Genomic DNA, 20,774 nt, shown 5'->3' with positions numbered 1-20,774 from the left:
CCCAGGAGAACTGGACTGAGTTTCTGGTTTGGCTTCAGGCCCCAGTTTCAGTCCTGGGTGTTGCAAGCATCTGGGGTGTAAACCATTGACAGGGAGATGTCTGCCCACATGTCTGACTCCCTTTAAAGAAAGAGAGAATCTAACATCTATTTTTAATTAGTAAAACAATACATATCACTAGATTCATAACCCACAGAAAAAAAGAAAGCTCTTTGCAGGTTTTAATACTTTTTAGGTGTCCTAAAGAAGGAATATGAAACAGGAAAAGTGAGAATCACTAACCGCACAGGTATTAAGTCAGATACTCTTTCAGAAAAGTGAAGGCCAAGGCTCAGGACACTTTCATAAGATCTCTCAGTAAGCTGACAGTCAGAAAGACATGAACTACTTCTCTTTGTCTCTAAGGTCCTTGTTTCTAAATCCTAGGTTAGAGCCAATTTACCCTCTCAGTTTTAGTAAATTAGCACATACTTACAATAAACATGAGCTTTAAATTTAAGTTTTTTAAATGTACGTTATTTCAGAGGGAGAGATAGAAAGCTGTCATCCACTGAAAATGCAAATTTATGGTAGTGGGTTAACTGACAATTCTTTTTTAAAATTACCTTTCACATTAAAACATTCTTATAAGACAGAAAATCAAGTCAAAAGCTGTATAATTGAACTAAAATGTAGATTTCACAAAATTATAAAAATAGAGGTAGTTAATAAGTTTTATTTTATTTTACAATTCTTGAAATAGGCTAAAATCATCGAAGTTTGAGTTTTGATACTGCTATCATTCATAAAGACTAACAGATTTTTAAAAGCTCTGTTAATACAGCATGTAATTTCAAAATAGTTATACCACTCACTTGATTGGCTAGTTGCAATTGTTCCTGAAGGTTCCTGATTGTTTCGTCATCTTTATATAGGTCATTTCCTATATCTGCACCAATGGGAAGGGCCTCCAACTGCTTTTCAACAACATCTCTTAACTCATTGTGTAACCTTTGGAATAAATGGTTAATTTAATAGCAATCAAATTCATTTTAGCAACAGTAATTACCACTTGGGGAACAATTAAGTAAATATTTGAGCCAAAAATATTCTTCATACAAAAGCATTTTAAAGTAGACTTAAATAAAGCTTACACACATTTAATCACCATTAGGTACTGTATTATGTGACTAAAAAATTAGCAACTTTAATTGCTTCAAATTCACATAATTATCACAAGAATAATAGTTTGCCCTACAAAATTTTACTTTTTCAAGGATAAACATCAGATGTTACACTGATTAAATGATAAAACAGGATAGTAAGAAAAAGATCTAAATATGCATGTTTACTCAATGAAGTGAAAATGGCAATTTATTTCTTCACTGCATTTCATAAAAACTCATTTGACTTCTTTTTGTTCACTTCACTTGACTTCTCACTGGTTCCAGTAAACATAGAGAGCAGAACAAAATGATGATTTTGAAACCAAGACTATCAGAAGCTTTATTTTTTAACATATGTTTGCATAAGATTGAACAGAATTCCTAAGGCTGTTAATCTTAACATTAAAATAAATTGCAAACATCTCATCCTTCATTTTTATTAAAAAAAGGTATAATTTAAGAGTATGATAAAGTGTTTAAACTTAAAATCATACACAACTAAGAGAAAAAGAAGGTTTGTAACATTGGAAATACTTGAAAACATTAGTTTCATAGTATTATAAGCACCAAATACTACTTACACATATATTTAAATATGAAAATTACAAGAAACTAGCACCCATTTACCTAAAATCCTTAGGGAAGAATTATGTACAAATATCACTAATCTTCTCTGAACCAGAATAAAAATACAGCTTAATCGTTAGGACATATTTACCAAATGTACAATTTGTTAAGTAATTTAAAGTAGATCATTAGTTTAGAAACAGTAAAAATGTTAGTAACTCTAAATGTCAGTTTTCTAACTATACCTTAATTGCAGAAAAAAAAGAGAAGTATCAAGCACACAGATGCTTTTATTTTCAAGCATGTGACTTAGCTCTTCTGATTTAAAATATTTACTTAATAGAGAAAAAATCAGCAGTTTTGGAAAAGACACACCAAGTGTTGTCTTTTTCATAACACTTTCAACCTAATTCATAAGATTAATATTTATTTATATAATGTAATTTAAGACATTAGAAACACTGAAAATTAAGTGTTTTATTTCTTTACAAGAAAATCTTAACTAACTGTAGCATGGTCAAAAACTCTAAGTTAGCTTTTAGTGTTTTGGTCATAGAACAAGGAAAATTTTTATCCATAATTATTAATACCACTTTCTACAGCTTCACCTTGAAATGACATTTCTCAAAAAAAAAAGATGTATTTATTTATTTAAAATCAGAATTACAGGAGAAAAAGAGCAAGAATGAGAGAATTCTCCATCCACGAGTTCATTCTTACAATGACTGCAACAGCGGTGGCTAGGCCAGGTTGCAGCCAGAGCCCAGAGCTTCTTCCAGACCCCCATGTGGGTACAAGGGAGGAAGCACTCAGGCCATCTTCCACTGCTTTCCAAGTGCATTAGTAGAGAGCTGGATTGGAAATAGAGCAGCTAAGCTACAAATCAGTGCCTACACGGAATGCCAGGATCACAGGAGGTGGCTGCATTCCCACACAAAGCAGTGACTACCTGTAATTGAGTACAGCTTATCAGTGGCTTTTCCAGCTGAAGCACTTGAGGGGAGGGCATGAAATCTGGCTGAATGCAATGTCTTTGGCCTCTGGCCAAGTGTGCCCTCATCTCCCCAGAGTTTCATAATTCTGAAGTTAGTATCTATCTTTTTCTATCTTCAGCTGATTCTTAGAGATCATTGATTTTTTTAGGCTTTATTCTTCTCTAACTGCACAATTAAGATGATAGATTTCCCTCTCAGAATGGACTTAGTTGCAGCTCTCAAGTTTCAATGTTACTTTAATTACTACTAAGTTGTAAAATTACTTACCAGTTGAAAATATCCTCTAAGTTTTATTGTGAATTCATTAACCTATACATGGTATTTAGAAATACAGTGTTTAATTTAGAAAGAGTCTTTTTTAAAGTTGACTTTTTGTTATTGATTTCCAGCATAATTTTCACTGTCATCATAGAACATAATTTTAATATTCCAATCATTTCCAAATCTCTAAGAGTTGTTTTCAGGCACACTAAAAGGTTTCCATCATTTTTAAATGCCTAATTTCATTATAAATAAAATATTTTGCATCAAACTCAATTATGATATATTCAACCTTCTTTTTTGCACTTACATGGTATATCAATTTTCTATTATTTGCCCATTTTACTTACTTATATTTTAGGAACTTCTCTATGAGAAGCTTTTAATTGGCATTTATCTTATTTAATTTCCTTTTATAAATCATTGTCCTATAATTGTAGCATGGAGTACACAAAATTTAATGTAATTAATAATGTACTTGGGTTATATCTATATATTTTTTAATGATTTATTTATTTTTATTACACAGTCAGATATACAGAGAGGAGAGACAGAGAGGAAGATCTTCCGTCTCATGATTCACTCCCCAAGTGACTGCAACGGCCAGTGCTGTGCCAATCCGAAGCCAGGAACCTGGAACCTCTTCCAGGTCTCCCACACGAGTGCAGGGTCCCAAACCCTTGGGCTGTCCTCGACTGCTTTCCCAGGCCACAAGCAGGGAGCTGGATGGGAAGTGGAGCTGCCGGGATTAGAACCGGCGCCCTTATGATGGGATCCTGGCGTGTTCAAGGCGAGGACTTTAGCTGCTATGCCACGCCACCAGGCCCTATATCTATATTTTAATATCTGCCTTCCATTTTCCCTGGATTTTTAAAGTTTTCTCCTTTTGGATTACTTTCTATGTTTTATTTTTTTCTAATTTTATTTTAACAGATATATAAAAGTTGTATATGTTTATGTGGTATCACATGGTATTCCAATACATGTACATATTACATAATGCAAATCAGAGTAAACATACCTGTCTCCATAAACACTGTATATTTCATTATAATGAAAACATTCACAATCCTCCTAACTTTTTTAAAATAAAAAAACAGTAAACTTTCATTATCACTACTGTGCAACAGAGTATCAGAGTTTCTTTCTCTGTAATTCAGGGCATACTAATTTACCTTTCCCCAGCCCTCTTTCCCACTTCTCAGCCTTTGATAGCTACCAATTTACTGTCAATTTCTATTAAATCAATTACTTTAGGTTCCACATACAAGATCACGTGGTATTTTTCTTTCTATGTCTGCTTATTTTGTTTCACCCCTTAGCTTGGCAGTGCAATCCTCTTTTGCACTACTGTGTCTATTGCAGGGATTATAACATGCATCCTTGAATGACCAAACTCTAAATTAGTATTCTTTTTCTTTTAGGTAATGCTGGAGTTAGAAAATATTTCAACTCCTCTTTTTTTTTTAAAGATTTATTTATTTTTATTGGAAAGGCAGATATATAGAGAGAAGGAGAGACAGAGAGGAAGATCTTCTGTCCGTTGACTCACTCCCCAAGTGGTCGTAACAGATGGAGCTGCGCTCAACTGAAACCAGGAGCCAGGAGCTTCTTCTGGGTCTCCCACGCAGGTGCAGGGTCCCAAGGCTTTGGGCCATCCTCCACTGCTTTTCCAGGGCACAAGCAGGGAGCTAGAGGGGAAGTGGGTCCACCAGGACATGCCTATCACATTAATAATCCCATATGGGATGCCAGTGTGCGTTCAAGGCAAGGACATTAGCTGCTAGGTTACCATACTCGGCCCAACTCCTCTTCCTTACAGACAAGCTGGATCTTTCTATTGTATATTATTTCTTATTTTTCTAAAATTACTAAGCTGTCTTTAATCTTCCTGTCACTGCTTCCTTTCACGCAGTATATGAGCTAGCCATCTGCCACTGCTTTTCCCAGGCCATCAGCAGGGTTTAGCTCACTCTGCTTCCAAGGCTATCCCAAATCAATTCCTGTAGGTTTGATGGGCCTGAAATTCTATTTCTGTCTTCCTAACCCATTGAAGTTGGTTCAAGCTGTGTTCCATTTTTAAGCCTTTTTCATCTCTTCTGAAGCACTGAGAAAGGAAAGCAGTCCCAGATCAGGTTATAACCTTAGATTTTCTGCTTATTCTTGGTCTCTGCCTTCTAAAATGTCATTGATTCCAATTTCTACTAACAAACTTAATTTTTGCTGATATTTGCACATATTTTTCTAGTCTTTCTCAGAAATCAATAATGTAAACAATGTATGATTTATTTAAATTAATTGAAAATGAAAAGCTACACCACTCTGTTGTATCTCACAAGTTTGAAAATGTTGTTCATTTTAGGTAGTTTCTTGAGTTTAGTTTTCAATCACCTTTTGTATTCAGTTACTTGAAAATGTAGTTTAAAGAGATTATACACCAAAATGCTGACAAGGTTTTGACCTTGAACATTCATTCTATGCCATAAATGCAGAAATCACCACGTATGCAGCAGTGTGCATGTCATGGTTATTTATAATGGGCAAACTTATTTTAAGGGTGTGTATAAATATACAGTGAATTTACCTGGCATTTCATTCCCTGGAATACTAGACTTCCATTAATAATAGTCTTTTTGAAGGCCATTTAATGATAAAAGAATTGCTTGTTCTATCTCATGAAAAAGGCATGCATGCAATGTGCTTATGGTACACCACTAACAAAACCAGACCATGCCACCAGAAAACTGCCATGTAACAAAAAACCAATAGTGTTCATTTCAGGAGGTCATAGGAAGATTTCTATATACTTATTTAGTATATTTTATAAATTTTCTATGATGTTCTCTGTTAAGTGAAAGATTATGCTTTTGAATAGTGCCCATTTTTCTGACTTCAAATCTCTACATGAAAACAAAATGAGACTTGACTGCACACCCCACAGAATCACCCAAATCTACAATGTTAACACCACCAGACACTAGCAAGGATGCAGAACAACAGGAAATGCCTCGCATTGTTACTGGCAGCACAGCCACCTGGGCAGACTGCCGCTTCAAAAACTACCTGCTGTTGCGGTCATCTGGGGATTGAACCAGTGAAACAAAGATCGCTGTCTCTGTCATTCTGCCTTTCAAATAAATAAAATCAACCTTTTTTTAAATAACGCGCTAACCAAACTGAAAATCCAGATGTTGTACTTCTTAGTAGTCATCCAATGGAGTTGAAAACTTAGGCTCACATAAAAATCACTCCAAAATACTTATAACAGCTTTATTTGCAATTGTCAAAAAATATAAATAACCAAGATGTCCTTATGAATAGTGAAATATCTTTCTCTTAATGAAACAGTCCAACAACAAAAACAAATGAGCTATTAAGCCAACAAAAACACAGAGCAACCTTAAATACATACTACTAAATGAAAGATAGCAGTCAGGTTAAAAATTACATAACGTTTGGTTATAGCATTACATGCTATTTTGGAAAAGGCAAACCATACAGCCAAAATTCAGTGACTATAGGAGTTGGAGGGAGGGACAAACTGGCAAAGCACAGAAAACTTTTAAGAAATTATGCTAAATGAGACAATCATGTGAATATATGCCATTCTACATTTGTCCAAGCTCACAGAATCCAAACGAAAACTGCAGACTCTAGTCATAAAAAAAACCTTAAAATTTTTTGTAATCATCTGTCTAAATCTGATTTTTATTCCAAGTACGATTTATCTGTTTTCAAAATTTGTATGCATATATGTTTGTAGTACATGTCTGTGTAAATATACATGTATCCATTGTTTAACAAGTGAGTACTTCAAAAAGTTTATGGAAAAATGGAATTGCAAGACAACGTGTACAGCCAGTGTGGTGCTGCAGTAGGTTAAGATGCTGCCTATAATGCTGGCATCTCCTAACGGAGTGCAAGCGTAAGTCCCACCTGCCCTGCTTCCAACCCAGTTCCCTGCTTCTGTGTGTGGGAAGGCAGCAGAAAAAATGGCCCCGACCACCACTTGGGAGACCCAGATAGAGTTCTGGGCTCCCGATTCTGGCCTGGAAAAACCCCAGTCGCTGTAGCGACTGGGCAGTGAATAAGTAGATGGAGGATCTCTCTCTCTCTCTGTCTCCATCCTCTCTTTCTCTCTCTGTCTTTTGCCCTCTGCTTGTCACATAAATGAATGTATCTTTTCCCAAAAGATAATATGCATTCTCCATTGACTCCACATATGTATCTGAATATGTATAAACAAAAATACACACACACACACACTCACTGTTTATTTTTATCTGATCTCCAAAGATAATACAAAGTATTTTTAAAAATTTATGGAGGGCTCAGTACAGTAACCTAGCAGCTAAAGTTCTCGCCTTGAATGCGCCAGAATCCCATATGCGTGCTGACTCTAATCCCGGTGGCTTCGCTTCCCATCCAGCTCCCAACTTGTGGCCTGGGAAAGCAGTCGAGGACAGCCTAAGGCCTTGGGATCCTGCACCCACGTGGGAGACCCAGAAGAGGCTCAGGGTTCCTGGCTTCGGATCAGCGCAACTCCTGCCATTGCAGTTACTTGGGAAGTGAGTCAATGGACAGATGATCTTCCTTTTTGCCTCTCCTCATCTCTCTATATAGCTGACTTTGCAATAAAAAATTAAATAAATCTGAAAAAGGGTTTATGGAAATATGTAATTGAAACAGAGTATGCACTTTCGATAAACTTTCTGACATACCCTCACAGAAGTACAATTAAGGAAAACACTTAAGTAACACAAAGGTATACGACACTTCTCATTTTTAATGCATTATTTTCTGCATGATAAAGCAATGTTAAAAATCAGACACCAGCAACTTAAGTTCAGTCAATAACACATGCTATATATATATAGGATAGTCAATTCTTATTCTAGTTGTACTTATTCAAATACATGAGAGTGAGTCAAAATGTCAGAGCCACAAGAAAACAAAAAGGAGAAAGTCTGCTTGGTTCGAAACTAAAAGGAAAAATCTTGATGTATAGTAACTGTGTAATGGAGACTATCACATCTAGCAGCATGTGATTTAACTTCATGGCATTGTAAATTTCTATTTTTCTTCCTGTTGTTGCTTTTGTATTGTGGCTTTTCATTTAAGGGATGTGTAGTAACCGTGTAATGGAGACTATCATATCCAGATGTGAGGATACAACGCAGTATGCATCTCTACTTCCAAATCAAAGATGGACTCCCAATGAGACTGTTAACTATATCTGTGCCATTGTCCATGCCCGCAATGATGGACATATGACTATGTATGAAGATCTATACTATAGTAATGATATAGGGGAACTCACTGAAGCGCTGGGCATTGGGGAGGGGATAAGGGGGATCCCAAGGCCTATGGAACTGTATCATAAAATGATAATAATAAAAAGAAATAAAATGAAAAATAAATAAAAAATAGGAAAAATCCTATAAAGATTTCAATGGGTAAACAGGATTATCCTTACCATTAGTAACTCTGACAGAACCATACACCAAATCTCCACATTCTAGTTTCAATTCTTGCAGGGAGAGTGTTTGAGGGGAAACAACCAAAGTTACTGGTTTAATTTACTCCAGTTGTTTGCTGCAGGAATTGGCACGTTGGGAACAGCTGGCAAACTAGATAACCAGAAAGCAGCCATATCAACTGCTGCTTCTCGGTCCGCACTTCTTAGCTGAGATCTGGGGCTGAGGAAGTTATTGCCCCAGCTGTTGCCCTCAGGAACACCTTGCCTTGGCTGTGACAGCAATGACTGCTAAACCCGGTGCTCCAGAACCATGCTACACTCGTCAGCATCTCACTCACAAAAACAGAAGCCAAAGGCATGATCTTTCCTTCCATTTACTTCCTGCTTCAGATGTCAAACAAACGCTTTTTATAAGTGGAACCCAAGTTTTGGTCTGATCTGATTTTTCAGTTCTATGGTACAGAAAGGGTTATTAAAAGGAGCTTGCCACAGGTCTAGCAAGCAATATACCATTTCTATCGCAACATGCTATTGTAATTGCACAGTTTAATTAAATATGAACAAAAGTGAAAAATAAAATTAGTTTTTCTCTAAAATCTAAAGTGAATGTGAGCAGTACAATGAGAATGAGTTAGCTAACTGCTGTTGAATTAAAGATAGGCAAGATAATTCTAAGAAGTTAGAAAAATTAAAAAAACAACAAAGGATTAAATGGCAATAAAGGGGATCTTTAGACTCCTACACTTCTTCAAAGAAATGGAAATTGGAAATTATAAAGCATATGTTATAGTCATATGGCTTATGTATGAAGGATAACAAAGAATTGTAATTAACAGACTTCCTTACTCAAAGAGACTTTCGCATTGTATGGAAAAACTAAAGAATGAATATCATTCTTTTTTTAAGAAGATTTATTTATTTCTATTGCAAAGTCAGATATACAGAGATGAGGGGAGAGAAAGAGGAAGATCTTACGTCCGATGATTCACTCTCCAAGCGGCTGCATGGCTAGAGCTGAGCCCATCCAAAGCCAGGAGCCTAGATCCTCTTCCAGGTCTCCCACACGGGTGCAGGGTCCCAAGGCTTTTGGCCGTCCTCGACTGCTTTCCCAGGCTACAAGCAGGGAGCTGGATGGGAAGTGGGGCTGTTGGGATTAGAACCAGTGCCCATATGGGATCCTGGCATAGTGAAGGCAAGGACTTTTAGCCACTAGACCACTGCGCTGGGCCCAAAGGCAACTATTTTTAAAGTACATATTGCATGATTTTCCACTTTACTGACTCTCATTCAACAAAGAATTACTAAGCTATGAGCTATTAAGCCTTCTACTATACATTATACCAGACGCAACACAGATAATACAAAAAGCTACAGGTTTTCTGATCTTTTTATATAGTGTTTTGCCAGAAAAAAATATATTTCAAAATAAAATATCCTATAACATGGTGCCTTACACTAAATTATTATGCTAGCTATATTTAAGTAGTTATTAATGGCTTTCATCAATTTTCTCTTACCACTTGCATGTCTAAACTTTCTTATGGATATGAAATGTACAAATTTAATGTATTTCTTTTTTTAAAAAAGGTTTATTTATTTTTCTTGTAAAGTCAGATATACAGTGAGGAGGAGAGACAGACAGGAAGATTTTCCATCCGATGATTCACTCCCCAAGTGATTGCGATGGCTGGAGCTGAGCCCATTTGAAGCCAGGAGCCAGGAGCTTCTTCTTGGTCTCCCACGTGGAGCGTCCCAAGGCTTGGACCATCCTCAACTGCTTTCTCAGGCCACAAGCAGAGAACTGGATGGGAAGCGAAGCCACCAGGACACAAACGAGTGCCCATACAGGATTCTGGCATGTTGAAGGCAAGGACTTTAGCCATGAGGTTACTGTGCTGGGCTCTAATGTATTTCATAGGTAAAACTGTAAGAAGATAACTATACTGCCCTCCTTCCCACCCTCTCTCTTTTCCTCAGGTTCCCCCACCTTCCTCCTTTGCTCTGTATATTTATTCAGTGTTTGCAACCACATCATTTTAACCCACACTACAATAACAGGTTTAATGCACTACTAACCACATATTCGATAAAGAAAAGGTAGACCAAGAGAGTATAAATAAGGGCCAAAAATAACAATCAAATCACAAGATGTCTGTTTCTTTTTTTTTTTTTAATTAATTATTTTGCATCATGTGACAGTTTCATAGGCTCTGGGAATCCCCCCACCCCTCTCCTCCCCTCCCCCCCCCGGTGGATTCCTCCACCTTGATGCAGTATTACAGTTCATATTCAATCAAGATTCTTTCCTTGCAAACATATACCAAGCATAGAGTCCAGCTACTTATTGTCCAGATGGGTTGAACAGTTTCTTGGGGAGACCATTTCTGGTCCAAAGCTAGAGCTGGTAGAATATCATCACAGTCAATTAAGAGTCCCAATATAACATCAACAGCAATTTGCAATATTATGGAATTGACATGGTTTTGAGTAACCAGTATGTTAAAAAAAAAAAAAAGCAAGTCCTAGCCACAACTTATGATTAGCTCACTGACATTTCAATTTTAGTTTATATACAGGACCTGCTGCTATATACCTTAAAATGGCTATAAGGTACCATTCAGCTGTCTCGTGTCTATTTCATTTTAGTATTTAGCCATTTGTTGTGTTGAAGTATAATTTTGCTGATCTTGGCAGATTTTAGGATAATCTAGACTGGCTTGTAACTCTAACAAGATATTTGTCGACATTTAAGGTGCAGAACACATTTTTTTTTGGGGGGGGGTGTGCATCATGGTGCACCATGGTGAGGAGTAACTAATCCTTGTGTAAGATGTCTGTTTCTTTCCTATACATTTGTTGGTATTCTATACTAGCTACCACATATCAGAGAAAAACATGTTCTTTGTCTTTTGGAATCGGTTAATCTCAATAAATACACTAATTTTCAGCTGTATCCATTTTACTGAAAAAGAATTTCTCTCCTTTATGGTAGACTATATTTCATAATGCATATATATCATAATTCTCCAATTAAACATATAGATTGAATTTGGATTAAAAAATAAGCCTCATAAGCCTCATTTATTTGCTTGCTACATGAAACACACTCCCATATGGGCTCCAGTGGGAGTCCTGGTGTTCCATTTTATATTTAACTCCCTGACAATGTGTCAAGGGAAAAAGCAGAAGATGGCTCAAGTCCTTGGGCCCCTGCAGTCACAAGGGAGACTCAGAAGAAGCTCCAGGTCAGGGTTTGGACCAGCGCACACCCAGCTATTTCGGCCATTTGGGGAGTGAACCAGTGGATGAAAGAGCTCTCTCTCTCTATCATTCTGCTTTTCAAATAAAAAAAAATACATCTTAAATGCTAGGTACATGTTCTCGCTGTGGCACCAACAGACTTCTCCCCTGTTAAACCTCACCCTCCTAGTGAAGACACGTGTACCACTGCCTCAGTACAGCCTTCCTTTCTGGGTTCAGACAGATGAGCTGGAAAAGGATCAGTGCTGCCTTTCTTAAGCCCTTCTCTCTTGAACTGCTATTCTCTAGGCTTTCTTTTTCTAAGTGAGGTTTATTTATTTATTATTTGAAAGGCAAAGTCACAGAGAGGCACAGATAGAAAGAAAGTGATTTTCCATATGCTGATTCACTCCCCAAATGATCTAACAACGAAACTGAGTTGGGTAAAATCAAGAAGCCTGGAACTTCACCTGAGTCTTTTCCATGCTAAAACCTGTTATTATACATGCTAGGTGGCAGAGGCCCAGCATCGGGGCCATTCTCTGCTGCCTTCCCAAGAGTATTAGAAGGGCGCTGCTTATGAAGTGGAGCAGCTGGGAAAAGAACCAGTACTTCCAAGGGTGCAAGCAGCCTAATCCACCAAGGCACAACACTAGATCCTCGATATTCTCTAATTTGAAAGTGCAACTGGAGGCAGTCCTTCTGCAGTGTACCCTATCCTGCTGAAAATCCTTGAGGGGCCCCCTCTACCATGTATAGGAAGATTTCATGCTGCTCAGCAAGCTTCTAAAATCTCTGGTCCCTTCCCACCAGTCCAGTTCCAGTTTCTACCATGAATGACTGCCCTACATATACTGCAATATCACCACATTAAATGACCTGTAGTTTATTACACATCTATTTAATCAGATAATGAGTTCATACACATTCTGAGTCAGCTAAAATTCCACGTACTAACTTAAGGTTTCTATGATGTCTCCAATCAGAGATGGTTATTCCATGATTACTGCTAACATAGACAATGTATCATGATGCCTGACACACCCAGACTTAAGTAATCAGTGCTTACGGCTAATAGCTCTTAGAAACTATATGGATTATTCTGTGCATGGGAAAGAGCAATGAACAGCTTAAACTGCACGTGTTTTCAGGGTAATCCCATCAAACCCTATCACAAATTGCCTGATACAAAAAGCTCTGAGAAACACAAGGATGGTACTTGGCTAAATCAACAACAATGCGTGTTTTCAGGCCCTGGACCAAATGACAGTGGAGAATTAGCTTTTGGGCTGGAACAGTGAGAAGAGCAGCTTCACACAGGCCAGGGGCGCCACCCCAGCGGAGACACAACATGAACGTCAGAGAAGCACATCCTTGGAGATGTTCCCAATGACCTCACAGTGGTAGACATTTTGATTCCGTTAAAATGACTCAAGCATCTGTTTACTGAAGTAAAGAGCCCAATATTAATGAATATACTAGGGGTGTTCCAAAATATCATGGAAATATTAAAGGAAAACCTATGCTGGATTTCAAAAATTATCTTTCACTATTAAATATATCTTTTAATTCCATTTTTGAAAAGTTTTTTAAAGTCGCCCTATATATAAATATATACACGTATATTTAAATTTTAATACATTAACTAACCCATTCAAAAAGTATGTATTTACTGAGCATTTATTATGTATGAAGCACTCAATGGTAGCAGGTACACAGTGGTAAAAAGCATAGATAAAGGCTGCATGGGATCCTTTCTAACGGATAAGACAGACACTAAGCAAGCAGGCAATTTCTTGCATTAATAAAGTATTATGAGTAAAACAAAATTTTACAGTATAAAAAAAAAAGGAGGGAGGGGTTCGAAACAGCAGTGCTGGATGCTGCCTTCTTGACTAGCGATTTGGATGGAGGGAAGAGACATCCCATGCAGGTAGAAGAAGGTGTTTCTAGGTAGAAGACACAAGCCAAGTCTGTCCCTCTGGTTTACCAGGTTTAAGGAAGCTAAATAAGAAGGCCAGAATGACTGAATGCTAGCAATGAAACACGATCAGAGATCTCCATACACACACATGTGCACTCACACACACCAACCCAATTACAAACAGAAACATACTGAGAAATTACTTTAGTTGTAGCTTTATAGAGGATTATCAGAGAGAGAAATTCAAAACGTCCTAGTTACAGTTCAGGTGGCCAGGATTCCGCAGACTCTGGAGAATGGCGATCTCATGGTGCCAGACGAGCCCTTACCATGGGATCCTAGGGGTCTCCTGTCTCGCTCTTCCTACAAGCATCGGTAAAATTCTGAAAGAGTGGTTTTATTACTGTTTTATACATAAACTCCTTCACAACAGTTACTGGGCTCTAATCATAATATGCTGCCAGCATAAACTAATACAAATAGGAAAAGGGAAATAAAATTTAAAATTAAGACTTTGAAATATATTATTCAATTTTCATCAAATTGTGAGATCAATTAAAACAAATGCTTAAAAATAAACCCACTTTATAATGTTCTTGAAAGCTTCTACACCATAAAGCTACAATTTTAATGTAAAAGGAGTATATTGTCCAGACATTTTGCCTAGCAGTTAAGACCCCCCTTAAACCTGTATGGAAGGGTCAATGTTCAATCCCCAGCTCCGGCTCCTGAGTCCAGCTTCATGTTTTTGCATTCCAAAGGAGGTAGCTGTGATGGCTCAAAGAATTCTATCTCTGTCACCCACTTGGGAGAACTGGATTGAGTTTAGGTTCCTGGTTTCAGTTTACTCTCAACTAGCCCTGTGTGGGCAGTTGTAGGGTGGGATGCGAACAATCAGTTGGAAAATCTCTCTCTCTCTCATAAGTTTTAAAAAGGTAAATATGAAACTATTACAAAAGCAAAGGCTAATAACCTTAGTAAAAATAAATATGGCATGCTTTTAATTAATTAAAAATTAACTTTATATTCTTGTTGAAGTTTTCTACTTCTGTGTTCCAAAGTTACATATATAACTAAACAAAAATATTATGATAGTTTTCAATAGAAACAAATCTTTTTGTTCCTGTTAAAGACTGGTTAACAGATTTTGAAAAAAAAGATCACTCACTACATATACTGAAGATTAGCAAGTTCTTTCTGTTAAAAGCCATACAGTAAACATTTTAGCTTTTAGGTGTTATTCAGTTTCAGTCACAACGACTGAACTTGATGTCACAGAGCAAAGTAGCCACTGATGATACAGAAGATACAGAAAGGAACAGCACAGCCATGATCCAAAATGTTCTTGTTGTTTGCAAAAAGGTGTGACAGGCCAATCTTAGTACACAGACGGTAGTTGGTGAACCCATGACAAATTAAGTATACTTATACACCAGAGAGTACATTTGAGCTGTAAGAAACTAAACAATAAAAAAGACACATATTTTTGTTCGCCTTATTAAATGGCATACTCCATAGCACTGAAATATTGCCTGACACAAAATAGGCATTCATTAAATATTTGTGAATGAATATTTCATTACATCCCCAGTAGCAAAGTCTGAACATGAAAGGTTCCACATTTGCTTAGTAGCTCAATAATGACTAAAGGATAAAAGGTCTCCCCCATCTATCTATTCTTCCAAACTCATTGTACTCTGATAAATAGAGTCACAGTTAAGAATCTTGGAAGCTTCACATATCACTTCATAACAGGACCAGCACCTGGAGTTAGTGTGGCACAGTGGGTAAAGTTGCCTGCATCCTATATTGGCACTGAATTAAGTTCCAGATGCTCCACTTTCAATTCAGCTCCCTGCTAATTCCTGCTAATGTCCTGGAAAAGCAGAGGAGCATGGCTCCAAGTACTTGCACCCCTAAACCTATGTTGGAGACCTGGAGGAAACTTCTGCATGCTGGCTTTGGCTCAGCTCCAGTCACTGCAGCCATTTGGAAGATCTTTCTGCTAATTCTGCCTTTCAAATAAATAAATAAACCGTTAAAAGAATGTCAAGCACCAGGAGGCTTTTTTCTTATCTGTTTTATCAAATATAAACATTTTTCTCAAAAGCTCCACAAGGAAGTTAGTCTTTAAACTTCGCTGACTAAAATGGGTTCATGGCCAGTCCTAGGCAAGATACATGGGAATGGATTTTAGCTTATGATTTTCCACCCAATGTTGGTAAAGAAGTTCATCTTCCCAGACCACATCGCCAGTGTGTTAAATGGCTAACAGACATACGAAAACATGCAGACTCACAAGCTATTAGGAAAATACAAACAAAAACCACATTGAGATTCCACCTAATTCTGGTGAGATTGGCCTACATTCCAAAACTTACCAATAACACCTGTTGACATAGATATGGAGAAAAATGTATGCTTCTCCACGATTTGTGTGTGTGTAGACTAGTGCAGCCACTAGGGGAATCAGTATGAAGAGTGCTCAGTCAAGTAAAAATTGACCTCCCATATAACGCAGCTATCCCACTCCTGGAATATATCCAAAAGTAAATCTGCATATGAGAAAGTGATTAACAACCCCATATTTATAGCTGCACAATCTACAACAGCAAAGTCAGGGTAACAACCCAGATGCCCATGGAAAGAGGAACAGATAAACAAACCGGTACGTCTATTTCATGGAAAACTACTCGGACATTAAAAAGAAAAAAATCCAACCTTTTGCATAAAGGTGTTCCAACCTGGTGACCATTATGCTCAGTGAAATGAACCAATCCCAAAAGGACAAATATCATCTGTCTCTGATATCAGGCAACATTCATGAAAATGAAAGACAAGGGCCCAGCTTGGTAGCCTAGCAGCTAAAATCCTCTCTTTAAATGCACCAGGATTCCATATGGGCACTGGTGCATGTCTAGGCATCCCCACTTCCCATCCAGCTCCCTGCTTGTGGCCTGGGAAAGCAGTCAAGGACAGCCCAAAGCCTTGGGATCCTGCACCCACATGGGAGACCTGGAAGAGGCTCTGAGCTCCTGGCTTTGGATGGGCTCAGCTCTAGCCATTGCGGCCACTTGGGGAGTGAATCATTGGACGTAAGATCTTCCTCTTTCTCTCCCCTCATCTCTGTATATCTGACTTTCCAATAAAAATAAATAATATCTAAAAAAATGAAAGACAAATAGATAAATATGTAAATAAATACATTCTAATAGCTGAACTGTATAATGAAGACTAGCATACCAGGAAGTAAACTTACATTGCAGTATGATTCTCTACTCCCAAATAAAAGAACTCCCAATATACCTTGACAACATGATACTAGATTTTCTACCATTTTCTATACTTATAATGCTATGACAGACACACTTAAATAGCAGAATGTTGGATTTGAGATGGTTCCTGAAGGACTATACTATTGTAATAATATGGGGAGAAATGGTGGGGAGGGGAAATGGAAAGTTGAGGAGCGAATCCCTATACCTACAAAGTTGAATCATGGAAAATAAAATAAATAAAAAAAGAATGATTTAAACAAAAATATTCAAAACTGGGGGGGCGGGAATTGGGGGAGGGGAAGAAAAGAACACAACTTGTGTGTCAGGAAGTAGAGTATTAGTGCTTTTCCTCACCCGTAACAAACTCAAGATGGGTCCCAGGGAGAATCCCTGCAACCTGTCCTGGGGTTGCTCAGGCAAGCAGGAAGCGAGGTATTCTATCTGTTGCTCTAGGAGCTGTCTAGTAATTTAACAAAATTTTTAGGTCACACAAGAAAGATACAAAACCATGTTCATATTTTTTTCTACAGGACCAGATAACTCTAGGACCAAGCTGAATATTTTTGGCTACCATCTGTCCTTAGAAATTCTGGCTCCTGCCCCTCACTGACCCTCTGGCTTCCACATCCTTACTGCTTCTCCTTATGTCATGTGTTTTTAATGCCCTTGTTCATTCTGCTTCCAATATAAACCACCCAATTCCATGTGGTTGTAAGGTAGGATTTCCACCTTAATAATCAGTCCCTCGGGCCGGCGGCAAGGCCTAGAGGCTAACGTACTCACCTTGAACGCCCCGGATCCCATATGGGCGCCCGTTCTAATCCCGGCAGCTCCACTTCCCTTCCAGCTCCCTGCTTGTGGCCTGGGAAAGCAGTCGAGGACGGCCCAATGCATTGGGACCCTGCACCCGCATGGGAGACCCGGAAGAGGTTCCAGGTTCCCGGCTTCGGACCGGCGCGCACTGGCTGTTGCGGCTCACTTGGGGAGTGAATCATCGGATGGGGGATCTTCCTCTCTGTCTCTCCTGCTCTGTGTATATCTGACTTTGTAATAAAAAATAAATAGATCTTTAAAAAAAAAATAATCAGTCCCTTGGAATACACAAGACTTTTTTTTTTCAAGGCCACCCTCAAACACCATACGACAGATAGCAAGAGAATACCCATAAAACACCTCTATGTCCATATGTCAGTTTGAAAAAGATACAAAGACAGAGATCTACATCCATGAACCACTCCCCTACTAAAATTATGAATTTCTTCTTAAAAAAGGTTTTATTTTGATTGGAAAGTCAGATATACAGAGATGAGGGGATAGAGAGAGAGAGATCAGTCTGCTGATTCACTCCCCAAGTGGCCGCAATGGCTAGAGCTGAGCCCATCCAAAGCCAGGAGCCCAGAGCCTCTTCCAGGTCTCCCACGTGGGTGCAGGATCCCAGGGCTTTGGGCCGTCCTCGACTGCTTTCTCAGGCCACAAGCAGGGAGCTGGATGGGAAGTGGGGATGCCTAGACATGAACCGGTGCCCATATGGGATCCTGGTGCATTTAAAGAGAGGATTTTAGCTGCTAGGCTACCAAGCTGGGCCCAGATTTCTTCTCTTGAGGAACAAAGTCAGGGCAGCTGGGCAGATATTAGCATATGTTTGTAAGGGAGGCTAAGAAAAAATTATGTGCAATAGAATGAACAAACAAGTTCTGAAAACAGGACTTGGCCTCTTTCTGCATCCCCGAGCCCAGGGTACCCAGAAATCCCCCACTTGAACTTTTGCAGAATGGGAGGAGGGGAGAGGAAATGGGGTACCCATTATCAGGGCCATAAAAAGCCTAGTGTGAATACAGATTGTGCTCTCAGACCTTACTGTGACATCTGCCCGGTCCAACAGTTGTAGGAATTCCTGTCTCATCACTTTCTCCAATAAACTATGTTAACATCGTTTAAACAACATGGCAGAGAATATCTCTCTTCTGCCTCTTCCTTAGTAAGGTGTTTATAAAATGACATCATTATTTCTATTTTTTAGTTGACAATACGCTCAAATACAAACATTAAAATGTTTAGAAGACCCGACGAGGTGGAACTATACACTACTACACAATCTGTGCCGCTGCCACCTTCTATTACTCAGACATGATCATGGACGTATATTTTAAGATATTTTTCCTTAAAACATACACATCTGATTTTGTAGTCCTTAACTACAACTCATTATTCAAAGTAGAACATTTGTCTAATGACAGAATTAGCAGAGTTTATTTCAAAAGCTGATAATTTTGAATGTGCATTTACAAACTGAAAATTCATTTTCCCCCTCCATCTTAAAAGTACCAGGAATAAATGCATTCATGACATATGAGAGTTGCTGCAGTTGGATGTAATTTGGTGGTCCACACCAAAACACACGTTGAAACATGATTCCCAACACTAACATTATGCGAGGAGCATTAATGAAGTGATAGGTCTTGTGGCAGTCAGCTACATCTCTTAGGAACGAGTGAGTCTCTCTTGACTGGATGAATTTACATGGGAGCAGCTTGTTACAAATCGAGCCTTGGCCTCTCATACATGTGTTCCTTATGCAGATGCCTGATGACCCTTTCCACATCTTGCCTAAGATAGTAAGCAGCGCAAGGCCCTCACCAAGGAGCCAAGCTGAGGCGGGCACTGTGCTCATGAGCTCCCACAAGAGCCTACTGAACCCTCCTCAAATAAACCACTTTTCTTTGTTGTTAAATAGGTGAAGACTGGCTTTAAAAGGCCTAGGCATGAAAGGAAGCAAGGGAAGCTGGTAGAGGAGGAAATGCAAAAACAATGAAAGGTAAGACATAGCAATTCCAAGCAGTGCATTTAGTTCAAAAGAATATGCATTCATTTAAATAAGTCACAGGAAAATAAGATAAATATAACAAAAATAAAAAAGGAAACTCTCGTACAACTTATATGAATACAAAATTTCGAACTTGAAACTATTTCTTCATTTTACAGTTTAGGTATGAGTTACCAGCTGTTCCACCCTCAATGCAGCTCCCTATTAATGTCTGAAGGAAATCAGGACAGAGCGGCAAGGTGCATGGGCTCCTGCACCTATGTGGGAGACCTAAAGAAACTCCTGTCTTCAGAATGGCCCAGCTCTGGCCACTGTGGCCATTCTGGGAGGGAGCCAGTAGATGCAACACTTTATTCTGTAACTACGTCTTTCAAATAAACAAGTAAATATTTAAAACAGAGCCCCCCTAAAATAAATAAATAAACAAACAACAATGACAACAAAAATTAGAATAGATAGACAGAGAACAACAAGGAAAGCTTGGAACCATACGGGAAACAGTCAGCGTAGACTCACATATACCTTACTAGGTAGGACACAAGATAAGTTACTCCTCACTAGGGCATTGGAGATTTCTCTGCACACCCCTCCTAAAACTGTTCTCCACCCCAACTGTTGATATATGCCTTGTGAGAGTTATAAGCCAGTTTGGATTACCCTAACATTTGTCGAGTTCAGTAAAAATGATGTTTCAAAACTATAAACTGCTCAACACTAAAATGAAAATAGACATAAGACAGCTGAATAGTTCCCTATAGCCAGATTAAGGTGTATAGAAACCAGTTGTTTATAAACTAAAATTGAAATGTCAATGAAGTAATCACAGGATGTGGTTAAGAACCTGCATCTCTTAACATATTGGTTACTCAATGCCATGTCAATGAACTCCATGTTGTAAATTGTTGCGGATACTATGTTATGGCTTTTCTTTGGCCGGGATGATATTCTGTCAGCTCAGCCTTCAGACCAGAGATGGTCTCCCCAAGGAACCGTTGACTGTATCTGGACTCTATGATGCTGGACTCTATACTTGGTATACGCGTGCAATGAAAGAATGTGGA

General features: G+C 38.4%; 1 protein-coding gene across 1 annotated transcript in view; it reads right to left on the bottom strand.

Annotated features, from left to right (window-relative positions):
* Positions 1–20,774, bottom strand: part of SCLT1 (sodium channel and clathrin linker 1) — a 204,244-nt gene that overhangs the window by 138,814 nt on the left and 44,656 nt on the right. The window contains exon 6 of the mRNA XM_058666848.1: positions 855–990. Within this exon, the coding sequence (XP_058522831.1) occupies positions 855–990 (136 nt within the window). The remainder of the gene's footprint in view (positions 1–854; positions 991–20,774) is intronic.

Source organism: Ochotona princeps, chromosome 7, assembly GCF_030435755.1.
Source record: "Ochotona princeps isolate mOchPri1 chromosome 7, mOchPri1.hap1, whole genome shotgun sequence".
Taxonomy (NCBI): Eukaryota; Metazoa; Chordata; class Mammalia; order Lagomorpha; family Ochotonidae; genus Ochotona; species Ochotona princeps.
The sequence above is the reverse complement of the archived record's forward strand: the minus strand, read 5'-3'. Positions and strand labels throughout refer to the sequence as shown.